At 36.1% G+C, this 24,465-nt stretch overlaps 2 protein-coding genes across 2 annotated transcripts in view; one reads left to right on the forward strand and one right to left on the reverse strand.

Moving 5' to 3' along the window:
• NEBL (nebulette) overlaps positions 1-23,509 on the forward strand; it is a 412,617-nt gene extending 389,108 nt beyond the window's left edge. Inside the window, exon 29 of the transcript XR_011337639.1 lies at positions 23,494-23,509. The gene's annotated coding sequence lies outside the window, so the exon portion shown is untranslated. The remainder of the gene's footprint in view (positions 1-23,493) is intronic.
• The window catches only part of PLXDC2 (plexin domain containing 2), a 265,179-nt gene that overhangs the window by 117,007 nt on the left and 123,707 nt on the right, over positions 1-24,465 (reverse strand). Inside the window, exons 3-4 of the mRNA XM_069859523.1 lie at positions 5,522-5,668; positions 1,106-1,175 (exon numbers count right to left, since the gene is read on the reverse strand). Of these exons, the coding sequence (XP_069715624.1) occupies positions 1,106-1,175; positions 5,522-5,668 (217 nt within the window). The remainder of the gene's footprint in view (positions 1-1,105; positions 1,176-5,521; positions 5,669-24,465) is intronic.

Below are 24,465 nucleotides of genomic sequence, written 5' to 3' on the forward strand. Positions count from 1 at the left end.
CGGAGCCCCTACTCTTTTTGAGACACTGATTGCAATTCTTCCTTAATCTTTTAGTCATACACTCCTCATTCAGAGCTCCAATGGGACATAGGCATCCCCTAATCCTGCCTAGCTGGCAACCTCTAGTATGAGAGGGAGAAACCTTGAACAGGGATAGGGTAGGATTGGCCCTTATTTCTATTTGCTTGCCCTGTTACACGTCCAGGCAGAGCATCACCCACAAAGGTCCTTGATCTTGTGGGACTTCTTGAAGGACCAGAGGATGCTGTGGGTGTGCCCTCTACAATGCTGCCCTCTGCTTACCTATTTTTTTTGAACATTACTCCTTCTCTTTCTTTTTCTCATTTGTTGTCATTTCTTTTTCATTTAATATTTTTCCTCTGGTCTCCTCTTTCTCTTTCAAGGTGGAGCAAGAGGGGAACAGAAAGGGTCAGTGGCTGTTCCTGCTGCAGGAGATTGGTGCAAGCAGGAGCCAGCAGTGATGGGAGGGAGAACTCCAATCATGAGACATCAGTGGCGCCCAGAGCTACAAGATCAGGAGCTCATGCTGTGCCATACTTCCCATCTTACCTGACAGAAGCCAGAGATAAACACCCTGGTACTGTTGCAGACACCGTACCACACTAATGCAACACAGTACAACATGTTTGACTTACAGGTAACAAATTAGATATTTTTAGCAGCACTTCTTATCTTTGGATAGTAAATCTTCTGCTCTCGTGCAGGTAAAAAACAAGTTTCCCTTCTTGTTTTGGCCCCAGCATTGCCTCCACAAGTGCAACTGCTCCAGACACACACACACAAACACAAAAAAATTCTGGGGAAAACACCTAAAAAGAAAATGATCGATGCTATAAAGACTTACACTGAGAGGGTTTTATAACAGTACATCTTACACTGAGATGGTTCTATAACAGTACAACTTGAGCAGCTGAAGGTTTTTAATCATATCAATATTTTGTAATTTCCTTTTTGTGGAAAGCAAATTTTTCTAAGTAAATGCTGCAGTTTATCTCTTGACATATACTAGAAAGAGAGGTGTTTTGAATAGCTGCAAGAAACTCTTCTCATATTGCTCAGCGTAAATGGTTAGAAAGCCACTTACCCCCAGTTGCCACAGTAATTTCACGTAGAAAATGGCCATAAAATGGAAAATCGAAGGACAGATTCACCCTCTGAAAGGAACAACACCAGAAAATACAATCAATACCATGCAGAAAGGTAACAAAACCCAAAATGAACAGTCCTCCACTTCAAACATCTGTTTCATTGCTTTATATGTTTCTCTGCAACCTTGTTTTTCTTAATTTGGAATTGTCTGTAGCTAACTGGAAACAATTCTGTGGAGCACTTAAACACGTGAAAGGAATAGAACTTTATAACTGAAGACTTCAGAAAATAAAATGCATCAGCAGACATTCTAACTCTCCCATAAGAATGAAAATAATATAATACCTGTAGAGTTTTTCCTTAAAAAAATTTACTTTAACCTCTTTCTTAAGGGAGGCCATCAATCTTTAAGGCTTTAGAAATACCTGTGTTTCACAGGATGCGTGCTCCCTTGGCTGTGGTGGGTTCGCTCCTCTATCAAATGCTCCTTCAGATTCAAGTGCACTCCCTGACATCCTACTGCTACCTGTGTGCTTATCTGATGAAGGCTGGTCACTGGAATTCCTCTACCTAATCCATGTCACCAGTTCCCAAAACATTCTGTACTGATAACTAGGAGCTGAAACGATTTATAAAGAATATTCCATAGAAGAATTAACAATCTCTACCTAACGTATTTATTGCAAAATAACAAACTGAGAAAAAACTCTCCCACCCCTGTCAGCCTATAGATGACTATCCTCTCTGAGCTGAATTCACAGCAGAGGACTGTAATTTGGAGAACAGACTCTTCTCACCAAAGCTCTCTATAAAACACCATTCAAATTCAAACTCATTTTTCATCTCTGCCTATGGCACTCTCCCTTCCCATCTGTTCCACTCCTTTCCCAAAGTTCATTGATTATTGTGACCATCCATAATGATCACCTGGTGCCCTTCTTGGTTAAACTCTGAACAGATCAGTAGTCATGACAGAAGGGAGTGCTGAAATGCCGGTAAGATCTTTTCATTGTTTAAATGTAATATTGTATCAAAACCACATCACTTCCATTATGGTCTGAAGTCCAAACAGGAACTGGGTATGCAGCCGATTATTATTTGCTATTTAGGAGGAGTTACTACAGTGAAAACTAGCATGATGATGTGTTTTGGTGACTGTCTCTCAAACCTAATCTTTGATGTTGCCATGTTGCCACTTAAGAAAGGCCAACAATTTATACAGTAAAAAAAAAAAAAAAAGGGGGGTAAAAAGGCATTTTGTCTTTATTTTCCCTACCATTATTTCTATCCTATGTTTATTATTTTCAGATCATATCTGGGTAATTCTTCTCTGAGGAAGAACTATTTTTAAAACCACCAGAAATGTTTAAAGAGTTATTTAGCATGAAATTAACCATTGAAGATTTACAGTAACTTTAAATTACATTTTCTTTCCACTTAAGTGGAAGAGTGAATTTTGACAGAATTTATTAGCATTTTTTTCATTTGTTTTTAATTAGAATGCAAAATCCATTTGTATTGTGTTAATTGGACACAGTAGTTTCTAATGACCTTCTGCATATACAGAAATATGGGTATACAACTTAACATTTCTAATCAAAATGACGTATGCAAAAGACAGCTTATGCATTAACTTAAAGAAATGATTTTTTTCCATGTTTTCACTTCTAAGGTGTATGCTATATCCATGTATGTGCTCTATTTAAATTATGCCCTTGCTCTACAAAAGACTGAAAAACATCAATTTTCTCACCAAACCTTCCCTCTTTCCTTTACACAGTATTGTCCATTTTACATATTAGCATTAATTTTTCAAAAAACAAAACAGCCATTAAGCTGCTTCAAAAGACAATTGTGCCTTCTTAACAGCCTTCTAAATGTCTCTAATATAAATATTAGCATAAAGATGTTTGCAATAAAGACTTGATGCTATGCCCACTCAAGCCATGTACACATCTCCCATTGACTTAATTTGAAGAGTGATGTCTGAAATTCTGACAGTGCAAAAATCTTTAATATAGACAATAGTTTAATGTAATACTGTAATAATACAGAACCAATAAGATTTAAGGGGTGTTTTAAAGTGTAATATTGTAACAGCCACTAGAAACAAACGTTTTTACTTTTGCTGCTAGGAAGCATATCTCACTTTTCAGAAAGGATATCAGAATTTTCAAGCCCCTGGAATAAGAATCATTTTCTCCATGCATAAATGATAGAATAGACTGACAGGAAAGGGAACTGAGTTTGCAAGTATGAGGCAAACCTATATCTAGTTCAGTGTTTGAGTGGTCATCTATTACATATCTAATCTAAACAGTCTAAGCATCCAAGCCACAACTAAAATTCTATTATACATTTAAGAAAATGGTGGCAAGGTATTGTAGAAAAACCCATCACAATTAATGATATAAATCCGAAAGTGCTAGACATTCTAATTGTTCTGTTAATATCTGTGCATCATTCATAAACAATGACTATGCTGTTTATAGAGCCAAACCATCTCATGGACTGTGGGACTGTGTCTTTACTACTTTTTCATGTACAAGCAAAACCAACTGGCGGCTTTTGGTTTTGGGAACTCCTAGGATTACACACTTCCAAATGAAGGAAAACAAACAAATTCAGTGTAGAATTTTTAGCATTCAAAGAATCCCTGACATTATTAGAAAAAAAATAACTAATACTTAACATATAGCAACTTAACTCCTTGTTCTCCTTTGAAACTGGAAAATAATCTTTAGAAATTGTGACAATGTAAATAACCAAGTCACAGAAGGATGTGCAAAATACCCTTTTAAAAAGAGTAATGGCAAAGTTTATGGAAGAGAACAGATGAGACTGTTGCTTAGTTATGTATGATCTGCTCAGAATATGTGACTTCACAGCTGTTATACAATTTTAGAGAATATCTCTCTTTTTTAAAACAACTTTTTTTGTAGTATAAATGGGCGTTGTTTGCTCAGACACGTACAAGGAATCAATTATCGACCCATAAATAAAATATAAAGCCTTACCCAAGCCTCATAAAATTACTTTTATTAGGGAAATATATTTTACTTTATATAGGTATTTTTAATTCCTTTATTTAACTCTTTTTTTTGCATGTTTCCATTATCCCCCACAACACAGGCGCACAGGAGAGAAGTGGGATCACAGATGAAAAAGGCAAGATGGACAATACGTGTTCTCATTTTCAGGTACCCTTGAGGATTTTTTCCTCATTAGGAACAAAGTGTCTTAAAATAGCTGATACAGTGCTATTAAATCTACCCCAAAATATATATAACTGCATGAATCCTCTGTATTTGCATTATCCCTGGCTCTTTACAGTCTTTTTGGCTATGAGGAATAAATTTTATATATTGGACCCTCTGTTAGTCACTTGTGGATTTATCATCCTTTCTGCTTTTTGTATTCTGAACTAAATACCAGAGTATTTCTTCTTGCTGCCTCTTCCAAGGCATGAATGAGGAATGTATTCCTGAGCTCATAAGCTGGCTGGTGCTAGGGAGATAACAGATAAACTATCAAAAAAGATGAAACAAATGTGGCTTTTCTCTCAGCTTCAAAACTGTTAAAAACACTTGTATCTCTAAAAAAACTATATGTATTTCATCATAGATAAGGTATTAACTAGATTTTAATTTTAAACTGGCAAAATCAAAGGACTTCTTGTTTGAGCAAAACTGGTGAATGGATGAAACAAGAACATCATAAAACACAGTTCTCAAGTTGTAATTTTCTGTATGTACTAATATTGGCCCTTTTATGTATGCAGTTTACAGACACTGAGATCTGAGAAGAAAACTTGTAAATCATGCAGCACTTAATTTCACATATAAGCATGTTAAGGCCATTATTTTCTTACTTATTTTACCAGGCAACATTATTACAATAATTTAAACAAGGTCGTTATTTATCACTTTGTGGTATTTCCTTGTTGATACCTTGAACTTGTGATCACATCTATTATTTCCATTACTATATGACATTCTCATGAGTTTTATCAGTTCTCCCAAAAGAAAAAATGAGTGTGACACCTTGTAGAGAAATGGAAGAGCAAATACAGATATATTCAGCTACTTAATCCTGAATCCAGTTCTGTTGCTATTGAAGTTGAAGGAAATTTTACCATCAACTTCAGCAACATAACTAGTTTGCATTTGATAGCTTCTGATCCTCAAAAACAGAGGTGAATTTTAGATATATCTATAAAGGCGTCTCTGAAGGACTCTCATAGTAGGTTCAAAAAGCAACCTGGAATAATTCCATAGCAACACTTTGAAGACTTTCATAGATTAAGTAAAATTCAGAGGTTTGTGAACAGTAGTCATAGTAATACTACTGTGTTGGTCACTGGTGAAAAATATCCAGGTCTGTCAAAGAAGAAAAAGGTACAAAAACTTACTGCTGCTTGCCGATGGGTGTTGGAAAGGATCCCGTGAATCTTTACTTTGTCTTTCTCCATCTGGTCTATATTGACCCACAAATCTCGGCTGGTAGAATCATATGGGCCATATGTCCTTGAAGTATAATAATTATGATCTGTATCCTCCTAAAAGTGGGGGAAAAAACCACAGCAAGTACAGATTAGAATGGAAGATGCATTTTACTTCTAAGTAAAACTCACCCTTGAAATATTGAGTTCTTTTGCTCCTGGGAGCAGCAGAAAAGATTACACTGCAAGTCAACAAGAAAAAAAAACCTACAAAGTGCAAAAGTGTTGCAGAAGACAGCTCTGCTTCTAACTACAAGCAGTTGGCAAGGCAAACAGTTACCTCATTTAATCACCTTATACTATGAGTATATTGTTCACCACCCCCACTTCCTAATCATACAGTTCCTGTAACCACACCAGTGAATTTTATGTCAAAATGTCTGATGGCTTTCCAGGCAAGAAGACCAGTAAGTTGCTGTAACAACTGCCATGTTCTTACAAAGTGAGTACTGGTACTCACAGCTAAAACCTTAAAAAGTGTTGCATATTTTAACTTCTCTAAACATAATTTATTAAATACCCTTTATGAGAACATCCAGAAAATTTCTAATAGATATTTCATTGAAAATCTCCAAAAGATTGTTTTACTGTAAATTTGCCTCTCAGAGAGAGATATACATGTATACACCTGTGGAAGAAAGCTTCCTAGTTCTTACAGTCTTGAAAATGACAGTAGTTGCAGTCCCGTTCATGTGTGACAGCAAATTCAGAGGTGAAATACGTTAATCCTACATGTGCCGTGGGAGACTCTGCTAGTGGTCCATGAAATATTGCAGGTTGTAGATATCCAATTCCACAATCAGTGGTTCAGAAGACAGTAAAGTCTTGGCATTTTCTGATTATTTCAATGACAAAGCTGAGACTCCAACACTCAAGATACTCCATATGCCACTCAACCTCTCTACAACTGGTTTACACTTAAAATTGTGTACATTTAGCAGATTAAAAAGATTTAAAAAATGATATCTTATCATGCAAAATTTAGTAAATATTTAAAAATCTAAGTATAGGAAATTCTAATATTTCTATCAATGTCAGTAGCTATGATGGTCTGTACCTTCTTCAAAGGCAGTGAAAGGAACAAAAAGTGCATGATCTGAGTTGAGAGATGAAACATTCCAGTCTTTCTTGACTCATCTCAAGCTGTTCTAACCATAAAATATTTAAATCAACAGCATTTCCAGCTTTCTACTGGGTAGCTACAAGTAATACTGTAAAAGAAGTACATGCTGGTATTTCTGAGTTCCTTCCTTCTCCTCTGTGCTCAAAGCAAAATAAACAAAGCCTCAATGATAGAGTTTTAAAATGAGAATAAACATTGAAAATAAACAGTGACATAGAAAATGGAACAAGAGGACTTAGAATTTAGAATTACCCCTCATGCTGGAATAGTTCCTTTCCTGCAGCTCCTCCTATACCCACCAAGCAGCATGGGACTACTCTTACATCATGCTGTACTGTCATGCAGATCTGACACCCCCCCACCACAAACCACTTCCCAGAGCATACACAACTCATTCCTCTTCATGTAGTCCTGAGCTGACTATCTACTTGGCAAGGGCTTATCTCCTAGATTAAGCGCTTCATATTCTAGGGGAAATATATTCACCAGAAATCTTGTGTCAGCTGAAACTCATCCTACATTACCACAATAATGATGCATTTTACTTAAACTGCTACAGATATAATCAGCTAATTTTCTCCCTGAGAAAATTTTTCTCCATCTTCTGCTATACTTCACATGCCAGGATTTACTTGTCCAGTGACGCTTTCGAAGCATTTTCTAACAACCTCAGTTTAGTTACACAAGTAAACATAACTAAAACTATACACTCAGGAAGGTAACAAAAGCCAACCACCTTACAGAATTCTTTCCTTCTTTAACGGTCAACAGAAACAGTTATTACTGTCATGTACACAAAGGAAATGATAAATTAAATTAAAGGGTTTTGATAACACAGATTTATTTTCTGAGTCTAATTCATCATTCTGACAGCATTTCCGTAAAAATTAAAAGTTATATTGACGGCAACACAGAATCTCAAGGAAAGAGCTCTGAGAGACAAAGAAGAAGAAATAGTTACTAAAACAGCTTGTTTCAGATAAATGTGGAATATTGAAACTATAATTAACTGTGCAGAGGTTTTGCATTTCCAGTTTTTCATAGCTAATAAAGGTATTTCAGTTAACAGCTAGTAGCTAAGCCACTGCCCCCACAACTAGAAGGCTCGAACACCAAGCCTAGTTTGTTGCTCTGTAAGAATGCTTTAAATGGTATCTTGATCCATGCTTAAAGCAGACTCATCAAACATCTCAGAAATCATGCATTTAAATTACAGCCTTCAGCTCAACAATTTTATCAATGTGTGAGGAATTACATGTAAAAAAATTACAAAATTTTGTTTAAAAAAATCCCCATGTACTGTTTTAATTCATCTTAAACAGCCTTACATACTTCATGTCTACTTGGATGTTAGAAAGAAAATAGAATTCATATTGCTCTTGAAAAGATTCATAACCTTCATGCAAATGTATTTTATGAACATACCATTAAACATTTCTCTCTCATATCCTAGTGCATTTTTAATCCTATCTGTAAATTATTAAAATATTACTAAAAAAAGGAACATACAGGTAACTACTGAAGTTAGACTGAGCAGCTCGGGAGCTCTTAGTAAGGTTAGGATCCATGCTGGTATTTCAAATCACTGCCTTCATAGTTTTTAAAATGCATTACCAAGGAAATGAAATTGTTGGAGTCTTCCACAAGTTTTGAAGCTGTAGAGAAACATTATATTGGCATCAATAGATACCTATGAGTTTTCATTCTGACAGACCTGTTCATCGGCTTTGGTTGATTGCACCTGCTTCATAATACATTCCATCCCTTACAGGTACTGTATGCATAGAGAGATGGAAAAATGTTTCAGAAATTATGCTGTATTTGTATGTAAACTACTGAATTAAGAAAATAATTTCAATGTTTATATGACACGCATTTGTAGAGTTTTGCAGACAGGTAGAATTACATATAAGTACAAGTATGAAGTACAAGCATGAAGAGAAATAAAATTTACAATATCTTTTAATGACATAGAAGCATGTTACCAAGTGAAAGAGCATGCAGAGAAAGCAGAAACCAGTCATTACTACTTCAAGAAAATTCACCTTTTTTCTTTGTTTTCCAGGTATTTTGAGGATAAGAGAGTTATTTCCCACTGTTTCTTTAGATGTACAGTCCTGTCAAAATACTTCTATATATAAGTAGGAAGCACCTCTCTTCTATTGACAAGCACGGCTTTCAAGTAAAGGATTTTTCCAGGGCCTTTTTGCACTAGCTATGAGGATTACTGTTGGCAATCTTTGTGAGTATAAAGGGAATATTTATTAGAACCTTTCTCATAACTCTCCCCTTTTGGGGAAAGAAGTTATTTTTTACCTGAGGCAATCCTTGATGCCAAGTTGCCACCTTATTGTAGATTGTAAAGAAAATTAATTTCTTACAGTTCTCAGGAGGGATATTGTCTGATGACACCTTGGATATATTCCCATATGTCTCCAGCTACAACTGAAGTTTATTGGAAGAGCTAAATGTATGCACTATTTTTGAAAGCTCAGCAGAACCGAATACTAGGCTTTGTTTAAATTCTTGGTATTCAGTATTTGTTGAATTCAGTGACTGAACAACCATTCCATGTGTAACATATACAGGTACTCCCAAATACAGTCCAAAGACCACATACCCATTTCCTCAATAACTGCTGTCCCTTTACAGATTAAGGTTTCAAACGTGTGAGGTAAGGTGTTGCAATCAAGATAGTACATTGTAACTACATAAAATATTTAAACGTACCAAATATGTTACAGTTCTGAAAAGCTTTCATATTTCTAACTGGGATTCTGGTCAAAGATGAAAATAGTACTGAAACAGACATGAAACAATAAAGTTCCCTCTCAACGAAATAAGGCATCATGATTCAATGATATTGCAATAACATATGTAAACATGGGACTTCACAGGTTTAATTCCTCTCCTGTCACATTTTTTTTTTTAACAGGAATTTAAAAGTAGTTGAAATCTCTAGGAGACAGAGGATTTAGGTTGAGAGTAAGAGCCTCTGTTGAATCTTACTGCTTGAATACTTTGCTTTTAAATATTAGATCCAATTGGATACAGACTACAGATGTTACTGAACAAAAAGTTTGTCATAAATACATATACCTGTAAGCCTATAACTGAAAAAAATTACAAACCCGTAACTTCAACCAGAGTATAAACAGCTAGCATCCAAGAATAAGAACTACTTTTGCAAAATAGTGCACTGTAGACAAATTCTTATTTTCTCTGTAGTTGAAAGAAGACACTCAGAAAGTGAACCATTATTGATCAGCCAGCTATTCAGATGGCAGTTACATTTCAGTAGCTTAAGTTTTCATTGCCTTCTCCTAGTCCTGAGAGATTGTGACATGCCCAACTAAGGAAAAAAAAAACCAAGCCATCCAAGGCTCCTTATCTTCAAATATCTGTGTTAAACATACTGAATTATTGCTAGACTCAACAGACGACAATTAGAGTGCATTTAATTTGATAATAATTTTCCTTTTAAAAATTCTATTTATTGAAATTGCATTTTCTGACTTCCATTGAGATAACACCACAATGAACAAACTCTTAGGGTATTAAGGATATGGAGTTAGACTTTATGGATTCCTAATTTTATCACTGTAAAAGGAAGCTCTGGTAACTGATTTTTAATTAAACACATTAACAAATTGCCTAAATATTACTAAAATCACAGAATAGACATATGTTTAAATTGACTGAAAGTGCTGCTGGTATTTGCCCTGAAAGTTAGTACTGAAGAAGTTTGTTACTAAATACTAAGTTCAGAAAGTTATCTTTAACTCTGATTATATTATACATGAGCATTTATAGATGAATAACATATGAAATTAATCAGACAGTTACATTCTCTAAAAGTTGCATTTGTAGAGACTGGAATGTACAGACTGGAATAAGAAACCAGGCCATTATATATTTTAAAATAGACAATTTTCAGGGAGGAAGCAAAGATAATAATAAATACTTCTAGGGAAATTCAGAGGAAGGAAATGAGGCAGCAATTAAAAGTATTTCCCTAATGAAGAAGCAAATAAAACAGTTCAGGCAATTCATTTTGCAGAAGAGGAAAGAACATCCTCTCTATTAAAATAAGCCAGCAACAAGATGGCCCTGCACACATACTACAAATCCAACTTTGTCAAAACCATTTGCACTCTTATCTGCTCAATGCTTATTACTCTTTTACTTATCTGTGCCTTCCCCGTCAATAAAATACGGCTAAAATTGACTTCTGAATTGTTTCAGATTTTTGTTAAAGCAATTGTTCTTAGATTTCTGAACATTTTTAGTATCCATCAGCTAAAAACAGCACAAGGAGGAGATCAGAAATGACAACTTATGTAGGACTTGAGCTAGCTCTGCATTGCAGCTGATGAAAGGGCTTTTCCAGCCAGCACATGTTTTGGACCTGAGAAGGGCTGGGAGAGATGTACGGTCACACTCTCTGTTACCAGGATAGAGGAAGCATGTATGCATGGTGATGTAATTGAGTTTCCTCATTTGTTTACCTTTTCTTTAGGCAGGCACTGAATGAAGCAGAGGCAGGTGGCAAGGATACATGGAGAATATCACCGGTCTAACAGCCATTAGCAGAAGAGATGAAACAGTATGAGAAAAGATCATCTATTCTGAGATGAAGTCCTAAGGGGGAGATTAAGACCAGAGGAAACAAAGAAAGAGACACTTTGCATGCTGGTGCTGTGTAACTGCATTTTAATAGAGTACTGTAATTATAATCACAATATAGCAATGTTATAGTGCAATTCCACAGTTTTATAGGATCTGATAACTCCAGAACCCCAAAGAATGTTTAATATGAATTAACCTCTCAAAATGTGAAAGCTCTAATTTCAGTAGAAAAGCTATACTACATGAAAGTCTCGCAGAGTATAAATATATATATAGCAGCTACTGCTTAGGAAGCTCGGTTGTTCTCTGATGCTCAGAAATACTGATTTCATTTCATAAGCACTTTGTATCAAGGATAAACTCTGCTGTTCACTTTCTTAATAGAAGCATTTGTTCTGTATGAATCTCTACTGAGGAAACGTATAATTCACAAAACTGCCTCTCTGCTTTCCAACAGGAAAACTAAGGAAAACTACAATCTATTCTTTTTTGTGGGTTATTTTTCTTTCATTGCCTTTTCTTTTTTTTTTTAATCTGATGTGATATTCCATATCAACACTGAGCAGAATCTGAAAACAGCCTGTAAACATTACACAAACCTTAGAAAATCCATTTTAAACAGCTAATATAATGTCTTATGAATGAGGGGAAACAAATCTAACAAAAGAGGAAATCCTTTGTTTGCATGCACTAGGGTTAAGAACTGCATCTCACACTATATCCTCTAACAATAGGCTCCAGGAGTGCTCTGCAGAGCCCTGAAAGCCTGTTGTGTCTGTGCAGGAGTCTCCAAACTTGGGTTTTCACTAGGGCCAGTATGGAAGTCACTTTGCCCACAATCTCACAGGTTTACATCTGGAAATTGTTATTGTAAACACTAAATGATGTTTTCATCAGCTGGGATGAAACAAAGGCATTTAGCTCACAGCTCTTGCTCCTAGACACACACACAAGGTTTTACACAGCTCTAAAACATCTTAAACTCCCAGGATTTTAAACCCCATTTTTCTGAGTGCCTGACAGCACCTGTAATGGAGAGTCACACATATTGACAGACAGTCTGGCAGAGAAGGCGGCTATAAACCTGTTATTAATTCAAAAAGCCGTTTAGTCTTTCTGTCTTTGTGGAAAGTCAACGTGGAGCCACTGCCTTTTTCATGATATTTAGTCACTGTTGAAAGGAAGCTTCCCTCTTGGGGACTGCTATAAAACTGTCAGCCTATTTAGGGGTCATTACAGCAGTCTTATGAAGCCCTTTGGACTGTCTTGTCATAAAAGACAAGCTTCAAAAAAGCAAAAGTCTCTGCAATGCCGTACTTAGGAAAAAAGCCAAATTACTAAGTCACTCAAAACCCAATTACAGTAGGGGAATATTTATTATGCATTTTTTTTTCCTGATTTGCTGGAGTTTGAGAAATTGAGTTTGAGAAATGACATTCTCAAAATAAGCCTTTATTAACTGCTCTGCAGCATCATTTCCACTAAAAGAAAATAACAGAAACCATTGCAATAAAATCATCATGAAAACACCTAGCAGCAATTTGATTTTGGTGTAATTATGAAACATGATAGAGAGGGATTTTTTTCCTCATTTTAAATATGCAAAAATGACTAAAGTGTTCATAAAATCGAAACTCTAAAAATGACTGTTAGCAAACATAAAATAGTAATTGCAAGGCCTAGACTACAGGCCATCAATGATTATGACCCCACGCCTATTACTAGCCTCATTCTTGGGGCTCATGACTCCAGGAAATGCCAAAAATTATTATATTTTTTGCAAGTTATCTTTGAAAGATTTAGCATTGTAGCCTCTTAAAGATTCACTTCCTGTGTGGAATATAATGAACAACATATTACTGAGTGTATATACTTTTATAAACAAAATGAGGGACGATAACAAATCTACATCAGGATGAAAAGTGCTACAGACAAGGAGGATTAAATTAATGTTAGCAGATATACTTTCTAGCTGATCAGGACTTCATGTAGCACAGCACAGGAAGCCGCTTCCATATTCACTGGTGTGTTCCATAATTCCTGAGCAGTTAATACTGTGTCTTAGGGATCTATCAGGAGTCACAGATGAAATCAGCCTTACAGGCAGTCAGTGGTAAGAACATGTACAACCAATATTAAATTGATATAGACAGGAACACGAGTTTATTAATGCAGTAGCTTTTTACCTCTAGGGATCAAGCCTAATTTGAGGGCTCTAAAGGTGTCCTGTGTTCACTTTATACAGCACCTGTCTTTGACAAAGCTGTGCCATTCAGCATATAGCCAGACAGCAGCATGCTCATCACAGAGCCTGGGCATTAAAGGACAAATTGCATCAGCATGGCTTCTCTGGAGAGCACTCTGTTTAAACAGATTGCAACCGGAACTGGTATTTAACCAGAGTACTTTCTAGTTTAGCTCTCACATAAAATACACTTGAATCATTAGTTATTAAAACATAGGACTACTGGCTGAAATCCACAATCAATATGCAAAATTTTAAAATTACCATTTACGTCTTAGAGGGTTAAGATAGTGATTATTACTGTGGTTAGACTGTAGCCCCAATTTCTACTGCTCCTTGAAAAGCTTGCTCTTTGCATTGGAAGATGTATGCATTTTGCTTTGTTCAGATATGTTTTTCTAAATATTTTCAGAATATTCAATGCAAGTATATTGAAAAGAATGCTATATACAAACTGTAACTGTTTTCACCAGCCACATTTTTCAAGGATTAGTCACAGAAATGCTTCTTTACGTGATCTTGCAGTCACACTCAGAAATACACATAAATCCCTTGAGAGGTCTTTAACGTAAGTGTCACAACTGTAAGACATCATGTTTACTTGACATACTTGATAAGGAACATGCTGGTTAGACAGGCACTTCCAAGTCACCCCCTTTGCATAATATAAGGCCCCAAACAAGCTTTCTGCAGAATTTGCACTCTTACTCTTTTCAGGGGGGATATTCTGAGCATTTTGCTATTACTCAGAGAAGATCAAGATGCTAAATATCCTTCCTCTGCAGTCTCTGAAAAGCACTACTGACTTCAAGTTAACAGTGCCCAGTTGATTCAATATTCTCAAATCGTTCAAAAAATACTAACACATAGTATTATTTTTGTTAGATGATACTTTTTCTTGTGTATAATTTCCATCTTTATGTTGGTCTTTAAAATTAGAGAGATTCAAAGTTTTTTAAACTTGTATTTCCATTTTTAGCTTTCAACTAAACACACAACAGGACAAGATAAAACACAAGGTGCTACAAAATTACTTTTTACTTGGAGGATCTTTTCTCAATTTCAAGCAAAACAGTGATTACAAGCATGCATATCCCCCTCCTAACCACTGAAAAACTTAAAAAGATGAAGACATGAGATTTTATTTGCATTCCAAATAATTGTTGGGGGGGTGGGAGGGCAACTGACCCTGACCAGAAACAGGCCGGTTTTAATTTGCTTGATAAATTTGTCATTAGTATACCTCTAAAAAAAAAAAAAAAAAAATGAAAGCTTGGCTTTTCCACTTCAGATGTAGATAAACAAATAAAAGGATGGCATTCAGTGTAGCTGTCTGCATAAGCACTATGTTTCTAAGCTCTCATTAGTGGAACCACAGACCCAGTAAATGCTGTCAACGAAGGTTTGGCAGCTCAGCTTAGCAAGCTTTGAGGTCCACGTTAGAGCAAACTGAATACCCACCCAGGGCCGTCTGAGACTTGCAGACATGATCCAGGACCTACAGCAGACCCCTATTCCAGAGGAGCAACAGACCATTCAGTAGAACAACAGTGCCTAAAATGATACCACATGCCTATAGCTAAGCAACTAAATTTCACTCTGAACTTCCACCATTTACCTTATATGCAAGAACTTGCACATACATAATCTACCTAGGTATCTAAACTGAGGAGCTGCCTTTGATTTCAATATCGAGTATAGCTAAAAAAGCAAACCACCTCTACAGATTCCAGTCTTTCATAAATATTCCAGTAGCCTAGTATTTTATATGAATTAATGTACATTATTAGAGTAGTATACAGATGTGTACCACCCTTGCTTGAATGTTTATGTAAGAAACAAGCTTCTGCATTGTATTTAAGAAATTACTTTGATTTCCAAGATGAGGCAGTACTATGCCTGACAGATCATGAAGATAATAGCAATATAAGGAATATGATAGCATCAAATTTTCTATTTCCATCAGTTTTTTGAAAAAAAACCCAAAACCTTTTCTCACTTACATTGATACAACTGTAGTCCAGATGTAGCGCACATGAAGTATTTTTTCAGCAGAATGAACATTCTAAGAAATTAGTTGCTGTTTCTTTCAACTGCATAGTCATCAATTGTACAACTGTAAGAACTGGATTTTGTTCTTTTTTTCTAAACAAATAAGGACACTTGGGGAATTTGCTTATAACTATGGAGGGAAGATGTCACAAACACCTTCACCAAATTTACTGTAAACCACTGTGCCATCCAGTCAGTTATACCCCTCAAATGAGCACCCACCAGGCTGCTGCTGCCTAGAAGCCATAGTTGACACACTCATGGATATGGCTAAATTCAGTGCAAACACTTTGGAGACTGATTACACCTTTTCTAACACTAGAAGGCACTTTTCCTCTCATACACCAGGAAAGAGGCATCCACACTTTGCCTGAAGCAGGAAGAACCTGCTTGCTTTGCTGTCAGTACTGGAGTAAAAGTGGAATGCCTCTGAGAGATCATGGCATTTTACTGTTCCACCTACATGAGATCAGAAAGACAGCATTTCCAACTGCAGTTCCTCCCTCTTCCTACTTCTTTTGTTGCTAAAGCTACAGAGAGAACACTTTAAGAAAGTTACGGTTTTTTTTTTTTTTCCACAGAAACAGTTGAAAAGACAGGCAGCTTGATAAAAATGCATGAAGCGAACTTTCAGTAACCCTGGCACATCTCTCTACTTCTGTTAAATGTTGTGCCACTAAAAACTCTGGTAAATATGTGAAAATTTGATGTTCTTTTTGGTTTTCTCCCTGTTATTCACACTGCAGTTTGATGCAAAATCTCCAAAACCTCCATCACCAATTTTGTGTTCTAGAAATAAATACACTGTTTCTTACTGATGGTCTGTGAAAAGCTAGACATGCTGCACATGAATGCATATCAGTGTTACAGAAGAAAAAAAATCTGTTATTTTCATTACTTATTCATTTCTGTTCTGTGTATGAAATACTACAGCTATTAAAAGTATTTCACTTGCATTTTCCTCAGTAGTTGGTAGGGTTTAGCTTGCAATTTTGGAAAGACAAATGTGTATTTCACAAATGGAACTTTCTTAACTCTGGTCCCCCTCTTGATATGAGTTTTGAGATTTGGCCCATTTACTATTCTCTTTCAAAAGTCTGTATAATTCGTGCAATCACAACGAAGACAGACCATTGACTTCCTGATAGATCCTGAAAGCTCTCAAGTTGTAATTACTAAATTTACAGACCATCAAGGGAAGTGTCTGACCAAAGCTGAAACTATGTACCCATCTGCTTACATGCCAAGTTGTTACTATTATAATAACAGATAATTGAGTCTCCCGTATTACAAAAAAATGAAATATTTTCAGAGTGGCATGGAGTAATCCATCAGTGTCAGCAGGATTCCTGCAGCTTTGAAAATCTATCCCAAAGGAATGATGTTATCCAAACTGGAATTATGTGGTTTAGCGTAACAACTTTTTACTTACATACCCAAATTCCCCTGCGCTAACAACTCAGTAATGTATTCACCCTCATTCCCTGCTTGAACCAGCTATGTACAATTTGTCATGTGCTGTTAAATTAGTTAGGGCTGTTTGCTTTGCATGGGTTGAAATGAATATCTCTCCCTGCTTTTTCCATGACACAATCAATACAAGTCTCCCTTGCGAGGACACTCCAAGGTGAACATGGTGAAGAGGGTGAGAAAGAAGGTGTCTGGAAAGGAGAGACTTTCACAACCTTCATGGCCACATTAATATTCACTTTTCACCAGCTGAATCTATTCTCAGCCAACTTCTGCAGGCAAGGGCTGAGGCATGTATGACTGAAATAATTAATTCTGAAAGAAAGTATCAAGTCTGTTGTTGATACCACTGACAGCTCTTTATGGTCAAAATTTCAGTGATTCTGTAGTAATTGTAATGTGCTTTAGGAACTTGGAGGTGAAGAAGGATATGGAAATGTAAGATATTACTATCAAGAAAATTCAAAGGCAGATTCCATTAAATTCTGAATCCCCTGTCTCCTTCCTCGCTATAAAAATTCATTATCATCAGCATGTTAAATTAAATTCCTTGAGTGCCAACATAGCTAAGCATGTGGAAATGAACTCAGGATTACCATGGAGAACAATGTATTCCCTTCCTTAGGAGAGGGAAAACTTGTTTTTATTTTCTTTCCTCCCCCTGACATCATCCCACAAGTTTAAAGATATAGAGAATGAATCCCACCTCCAGACTTTGCCTTTATCTTTTCAGCTACATCTGTTTTATTAGCAGAACCATCAACATTTGAATTTAGATTGAGAATAATACAAATGTGGACAGGCTTATTGTTACAATGCCTCTTGCAGAGCTGGTAATGAGATCAGCCCAGCTGAAGACCGTAGAAAGACCCAGTGCAAGTGTCAAGACTGCCTTGATTTAAGTAAGTAATTAATAAATTCAATACAAAAAGATATATAAGCCTTTTGTCTAGACTTCCATTTTGCAGTTGAAAGCCTGAAAGAAAACAGGACAATGATATATTAGTCTGCTGGCCAGCTAGAAAATGTGACATCACTGGTGGAAAACTCAACTGGACAAGGGGGAAAAAAATGAGTACATTAATGATTGTCCCAGATTCTAATTCTAGTTGCATACTATTTCTAGTTGACATACTCTTTGGTGTGAGTAAGAGCAGAGGACTAGGATGTTTCATATGTGACCTGTGTTGCTTCCAGATCAAGTCTCTTTCTGGCTCTCCTTTATAACTATTAAAGATAATCAGTTAAATATTGGATATAGCAATAATTGACAGAAATTTTAATTTGACTTAGGGTGCCATAGGAAGCAGCCTGTTTTTTGAGACAGTTCAAATACATTCCCTAAAATCACATGAAGAAGTAAGGAATATTTTTTTCCTTTGATTCAGTTTGAAAAAGGAAACTTGATTTTTCTGAAAATAAATTATATTTTCCATCTCCATAATCTCCAAAGTAACAAGCCAATATTCTAAAATAAGCTACTGGGAAGTGTGAATAAAAACATTTTAAAAAAGTGGTAACAACTTTTTTGGGAAGGAAAAAAAGTTGTTTAGAAACACTGCAAGAAAATCCTATGCATCTTAGTGTGCAATTACTGTATCATTTAACAGCAAAGTTTAGCTCTTTTACAACAAAATTACATCTCAATATTCTGCTGCATAGAAACACAGAAGATACATCCATGAAGGCTTCAGTGCAACTACAGCATATCCCAAGACTGTTTCTCAACTACATCCTAAATTTCTATTGTAGCTTTCAAACTTCTAATTATGAAAATAATAATATGAAATTTACTTACTTAACTTAGTGGATACATATAACAGCACAAGAACAGCTGTACTCTCTTAGGGCAAACATCCTTATAGTCTGTTCCCCAGAACTGACTGGGAACAGTGCCCAGGAAGACTAAAAGACCCAAGGCAAACGGCAGCAATTTCCCATTTTTCCTAGGTTCCAGTAATTTGTTTTTCAGAAACTCCCTTTGTGTTTAATAATCCTTGACAAATTTCTGTTCCATGAATTTGTCTGATTTTGTAACTTCTGGCATCGGCAACATTGTGTCAATGAGCTCCAGAGCTTTAGCAGTTAATGACTTAGAGAAAAATCCTATGGGACACTTGTTTAACCCCCAAGAATATTATGGAAACATCAAAACCATGAACAGCATACAAACAGATACTTCTGGGCGTAAACTACACTGACCTAAAATCAGCAAGACAACTGTGTTTTAAATACAACTGAACATGAAATGGCAGAGAACCTGATGTAATACTGTCTTCAGCTGCAAAAACACTTATTTTAGGTACATTAATTTTAGCTCTGGAAATGCCACTAAGCTTCATCTATACTAGTCAACCAAAGGTTAATCAAAAGTTTAGGAAAAACATTTGCAAGTGTACAGGAATAGGCCAAATTTTCCCTCCCTACCCTTTACAGAGACCAAAAAAATCACATGGTGTAGTAATTATTAACTGTAAACAAGAAACAACCATACTCCCCTAAAATTAAAAATAAGAATGAATGCAACTTTTGTTAGGATAAAGATATCAAAAGTAGACTGGGTTAGCTGCAGCCATGTCACTAAACCAGTTAAAATGGATTTCTTCACTTAGAACTTAAAATGATCTTAAACCAAAATTTGCTGTTTCCCTTATTTTGGGCAAGGATTCAATATTATTTGAGCTCAATAATATGGTCTATGACCTGTCTGCAAAATGAAGCAACGTTAGAAAGCAGAGATCAATGATAAAACTTATTTCTTGTTTTTGTTGTTGTGGGGTTTTTTTTCACACAAGGCCTTTTGCAAATACAGATTTCAGAACCAAAGTGTCGCTCTCTTGCTCTCTATAGAATCAGCTCACTTCAGTGACAAATCTGTGTTCTGCAAAACTTAATTCCTCCCCACTTATATGTCAAATGCTTTAATTCAAATAAAAATTAAAAGCCTAAAATCTGGTTAAACCTTTGTACTGAATATGCATTATTTGATACCTTATAATCCCTATAAAAATGTGACTGAATTAAAAAAGAATTCTGTCCTGATGTTTAGTATTCCTGATTTTGTTACACCGAATGAGTATGTGAAAATTTAGTCCATGGAGTTACTCTTACATTGCTGAAGATCATCGAAAGGCAGAGGAAGCTACAAACACTATTTAAAGAAGATAATTGAAATATAAATTCAAAAGCTAAACAAGCAGACACCTCTACACAGATAATTAAAGGTTTTGAGGATAGCAAGTCAGAAAATAGACTTTAGAAGTAAAACATGACTCTCATAGCTTGGGATGAGGAAAGAGAACAGAAAAATTCATTAAACATGTGATACTAAGGATTTTTTCTTAAATGTAGAATATTCTTCTTAGTAACTTGGAGGGACTGTGGTATCAAAATACAATGTTTGTAATGCTCCTTTCCATTTCCAAGTCTTTCACTGGCACTAAAGCATTGGGAATAAAAGGAAAAAAGAGAAAAAAGGAATAAAACAGAAGCAGGTTTGGCTAAACTGACAGCTCACTATGGAACTATGATATTGTTTAGTTTTAAGGCTTCAGTTATGCACGGACAGGTTTTTCTACTTCTAATACAGTGCATTAGAGCAGTAATTGCAGGACTACCTTACCATTTTTCCAGCTGAGTGAAATTTAATCTTAACCATTATTTTTTTTTACTTGCTCAGACTTGCAGTAAGAACACAGCAGTGGCCACACTGACACTGCTCTCAGTAGCTGAGAGCAATTACTCTCAAATCCCAAGGGCTGTAAAACTCAATCCCTTCTGTTGTTTTTGCCAGTTAGAATCAGATCTCTCCACTTTCATGAGTGACTGGGGTGGATAAGGGAGAAGCATTCCTCTGGCCAGAAACTCTGAGAGAAAATGCAAAATTCAGCAAAATATTATTGCCAGTAAGAAGTCCAGTGGTGGTATTCTGATAAGGGCAAGACACTTTCCAGGTCTAAACTACAGGAACTGCTAAAATTGACATTTCAAACAACATCTAGGAAAAATAAAGAAAGGAGAGTTTGAAAGAGAGTGTCTTCAGTTAGCAACAGTTCTATGTCGGTTAAAAGCAATGCACAGAAGGAAATATGAATGACATCCACAGGAATAAACCTGTCCTAAAAAAACCCCCAAAATTGTTTTGCACCAAAATAGCCAAAATTTTCTATGTTCACAAGTACTATTTTGGGAGGAGTGGAGAAGTAATATACATTCAAGTTTAATTTGACATAGCATGGTCAGCATACTGTTTCTTGCTTGGAACTAAAACTTTTTTTTTCAGCCATGCACTTGCAAACATCCATTCTGTTCTAAGACTTTATATGAAAAACTATGTCTTCCTCACTTCTTTCATTGTGCAAAGCAATAAAACTTCACTGCTAGCATGGCTGCACTCAGCTGAAGCCTGACTATGATTAAATCTACTATTTTATTGCTGGATTTCTTTTTGATATTGGAAGTTTTGAGACAGACACTTGTTTTAACCTAGTATATCTATACAGTGGTAACAAATTCAAAAGTAATTCACATATCCCAAAGTTATTTCACAAAGTTTGCAACCTTCTGCTAATGCCAATGCAAGCTATATATTAGAGACCGCTCCTTTTAAATTTCTCTGTATCAATTTTCAGTGTTGCACTGTTCACTGGGGGTTAAGCAGTCACAAGGATCTGGGACACAGAAGAGTGAAGCAAAGGACCAAGCAAGTTATGTAGAAATCTTCTACAAAGCCTACAGCTGAAGCTGCTTTACAGACTATCTGGGATAAAGAGATAAATATTATAAATAAAAAAGGAGAATCACATCTGTAGAGAGCTTTACATGACCATAATTGCAGGATATCACTTAAGAATTATTAACATTTCCAACCATGGAAATATCATCATGCAACATTTGTGTTATGCACAAGCATATATTAATGCATTCTCCAGCCATTTCCAGTGCTCAGTGGCCATGCCTACATTAGCAAGCACTGCAACAAAACAGGAATGCATTTGTGGATGACTTAGTGGCACATACTGGGAATCCAATATCCATACTAGATGTGTTCTGGGAATCAGTTCCTTCTCCAGTAAATGCAAAAGAGAAACAGGTGCTACCCACCTTCATTGCCTTTATGGCTACAGTGCTTCAGGGATCAACAGAAGGGTCAGTCACACCATGACCATGACTATGAGTTTATTTTAGAAATTTTAATATATGCAAAGCAATATATTTAATAACAGTGAGTTAAGCTATATTTATTCTAAATAAAGGGCATTCCTGAATGTCCTGGGCACAAAAAAAAAAAAAAAAAGTGGTAGGATACTCAACAAACAAAAACCAACCCCAAGCCCCAAGATGGGAATGAAGAGTCCCCAAAAAATGGAAGAGAGATCAAAAAAAAAAAGAAAAAAAAGAAAGAAAGCTACACTTGAAATGACAAAATTATGAAATCCCAGAGATTTAAGAAACAGACACTCTAGAAAGACAAATTGTTCATAAAAATGGCACACACTGTCTGTGTGCTGGATGCTGTAATTCTGTAGCATCATTAAGTATGAGTGGCAGGTAGTATTCATTCTCTGGATTTTCTTCAGCAAGAACTGCAACACACACAGAAGAATGGTTTCACAAATCAATATGCTCTCCAGCACTACCGATAAGCTCCCAAGCTGCAGAAGACTTTGTGAAATATGGATTCTTCCGCTGTGAATATCTGTTGTATTCTTTACCTCCTGTACAAAGTTGGGCATCAAGGTTTTTTGTAAAATGTCTGTGTCTTGCAGTAGGGATTTACAACACAATCCAATAACACATAAAACCACAAATCAGTTATATTATTATGCTGAGAAGACTTTAGAAAAACAGAAGGCTGTGACAGAACACAAAACCTGAATTCAATAAACTCAGTAAGGGTGATGTACTTTTGAGGTACTTTTAAAGACATTAAAATGCCATTAATCTGAGAGGAAAGATAGCCCTGGAAAAATACTATTCTATATGTGTCTATTTGGAAACATTAACTTTTCTTTTTCCTGAATGTTGCCATATATGAGTGCTAGAGGGGGAGTTCTGACCCATCTTGCTTCATAAAAGTTTGGAATTCAACTGAATGGAGAGACTGCATAGAGATCTCCTGGTAAGCCATTGAATAATCAGTTACAGTTCTAAGACATCATTTACTTCACCTGCTAAAATAATTAGGAGGATTGATCTGCGACATGCCTGAGTGAATTGCTACAAGAATGGCCAGGTAGAGATTACAGGGGGCAAAAAACAAATCATAAAAATCAACATGCTATTCAAAAATATAATTTACCAACTAGCAACTTCCATGTTTATGCAAGAAGAATCATAATTAATACTGTGCAAACTAGGAAGCTTAAAAAAAACAAACACAAAACATACCTCTTAGAAAGTTCTATTATTTTTTTGAGTCATGCTGTAGAGACACCATTGACTCTACAGATGAGTTTTAAATTGCTTTTCTTTTGTTATCGTGTAAGATAACAACCCAAAATCTGAATGGTCTTTTCTTTGTCTAAGAGGGAGCTCCTCAGAACTGAAACATACAGCACTGCTTCTTTGGAAGCCTAATATAAAGACTCAAAATGTTAATCGTAGCTTATTCCAAGCCTTATTTTCTTGCAAAATTGGATGCAGATTTTATTAATAAGAACCTAAACCTAATACTTAAAAAAACCAGTAAAAATACACAAATTATAGTATTGACACTTACTACCTGTATATAAAGACAAAAATAAAGCCAGTCAGAGTGTTTATGTAAAACTACTAAGATAGAATAGCAGAATTCTCACAAATCATCATAGGTGGAGACATTCTGCACCAGTCAACCACAACACGAAATCTGTGTGGACCTGGCCTAGCATGAGTTGAATGGCTCAAAGCAGGTGTACGGACCCCAGCCTCAGTGGCAAGGCTGGAAGTGCTAGAGAGCATGTCTGGATTTATCTAGGGAGGAGGGACATGCCTGAATCTGTTACCTGTCTCCCTCACCTGATCAGGTGAGGGACGGGGACAGAGAGTTTAAAAATTCCCGCAAAGGCACAACTCTCTGTGCAACTATTTGTTTGTCTTGTCTCTCTCTGTTTCTCTGTTTTCTCTCTCCGCAACTCTCTCTGTTTGTCTTGTCTCCTGTTTGCGTGTTGTGTGTGGACACTCACCATCTTCTGGACCCGCCAGACAAAGAAACACGTGCTGCTACGTGTGGAGCTCCTAAGGTGGTGACTATCTCTCACCTCTTACAACTATTTGTCTCTTGTGAACTCTTTTACCCTTTCCTATCTTTTCTCCTTTTCTTCTTTTCCCCTTTTCTCTTTGCAACACATGCAG

The sequence above is a fragment of the Phaenicophaeus curvirostris genome, chromosome 6, assembly GCF_032191515.1.
Source record: "Phaenicophaeus curvirostris isolate KB17595 chromosome 6, BPBGC_Pcur_1.0, whole genome shotgun sequence".
Taxonomy (NCBI): Eukaryota; Metazoa; Chordata; class Aves; order Cuculiformes; family Cuculidae; genus Phaenicophaeus; species Phaenicophaeus curvirostris.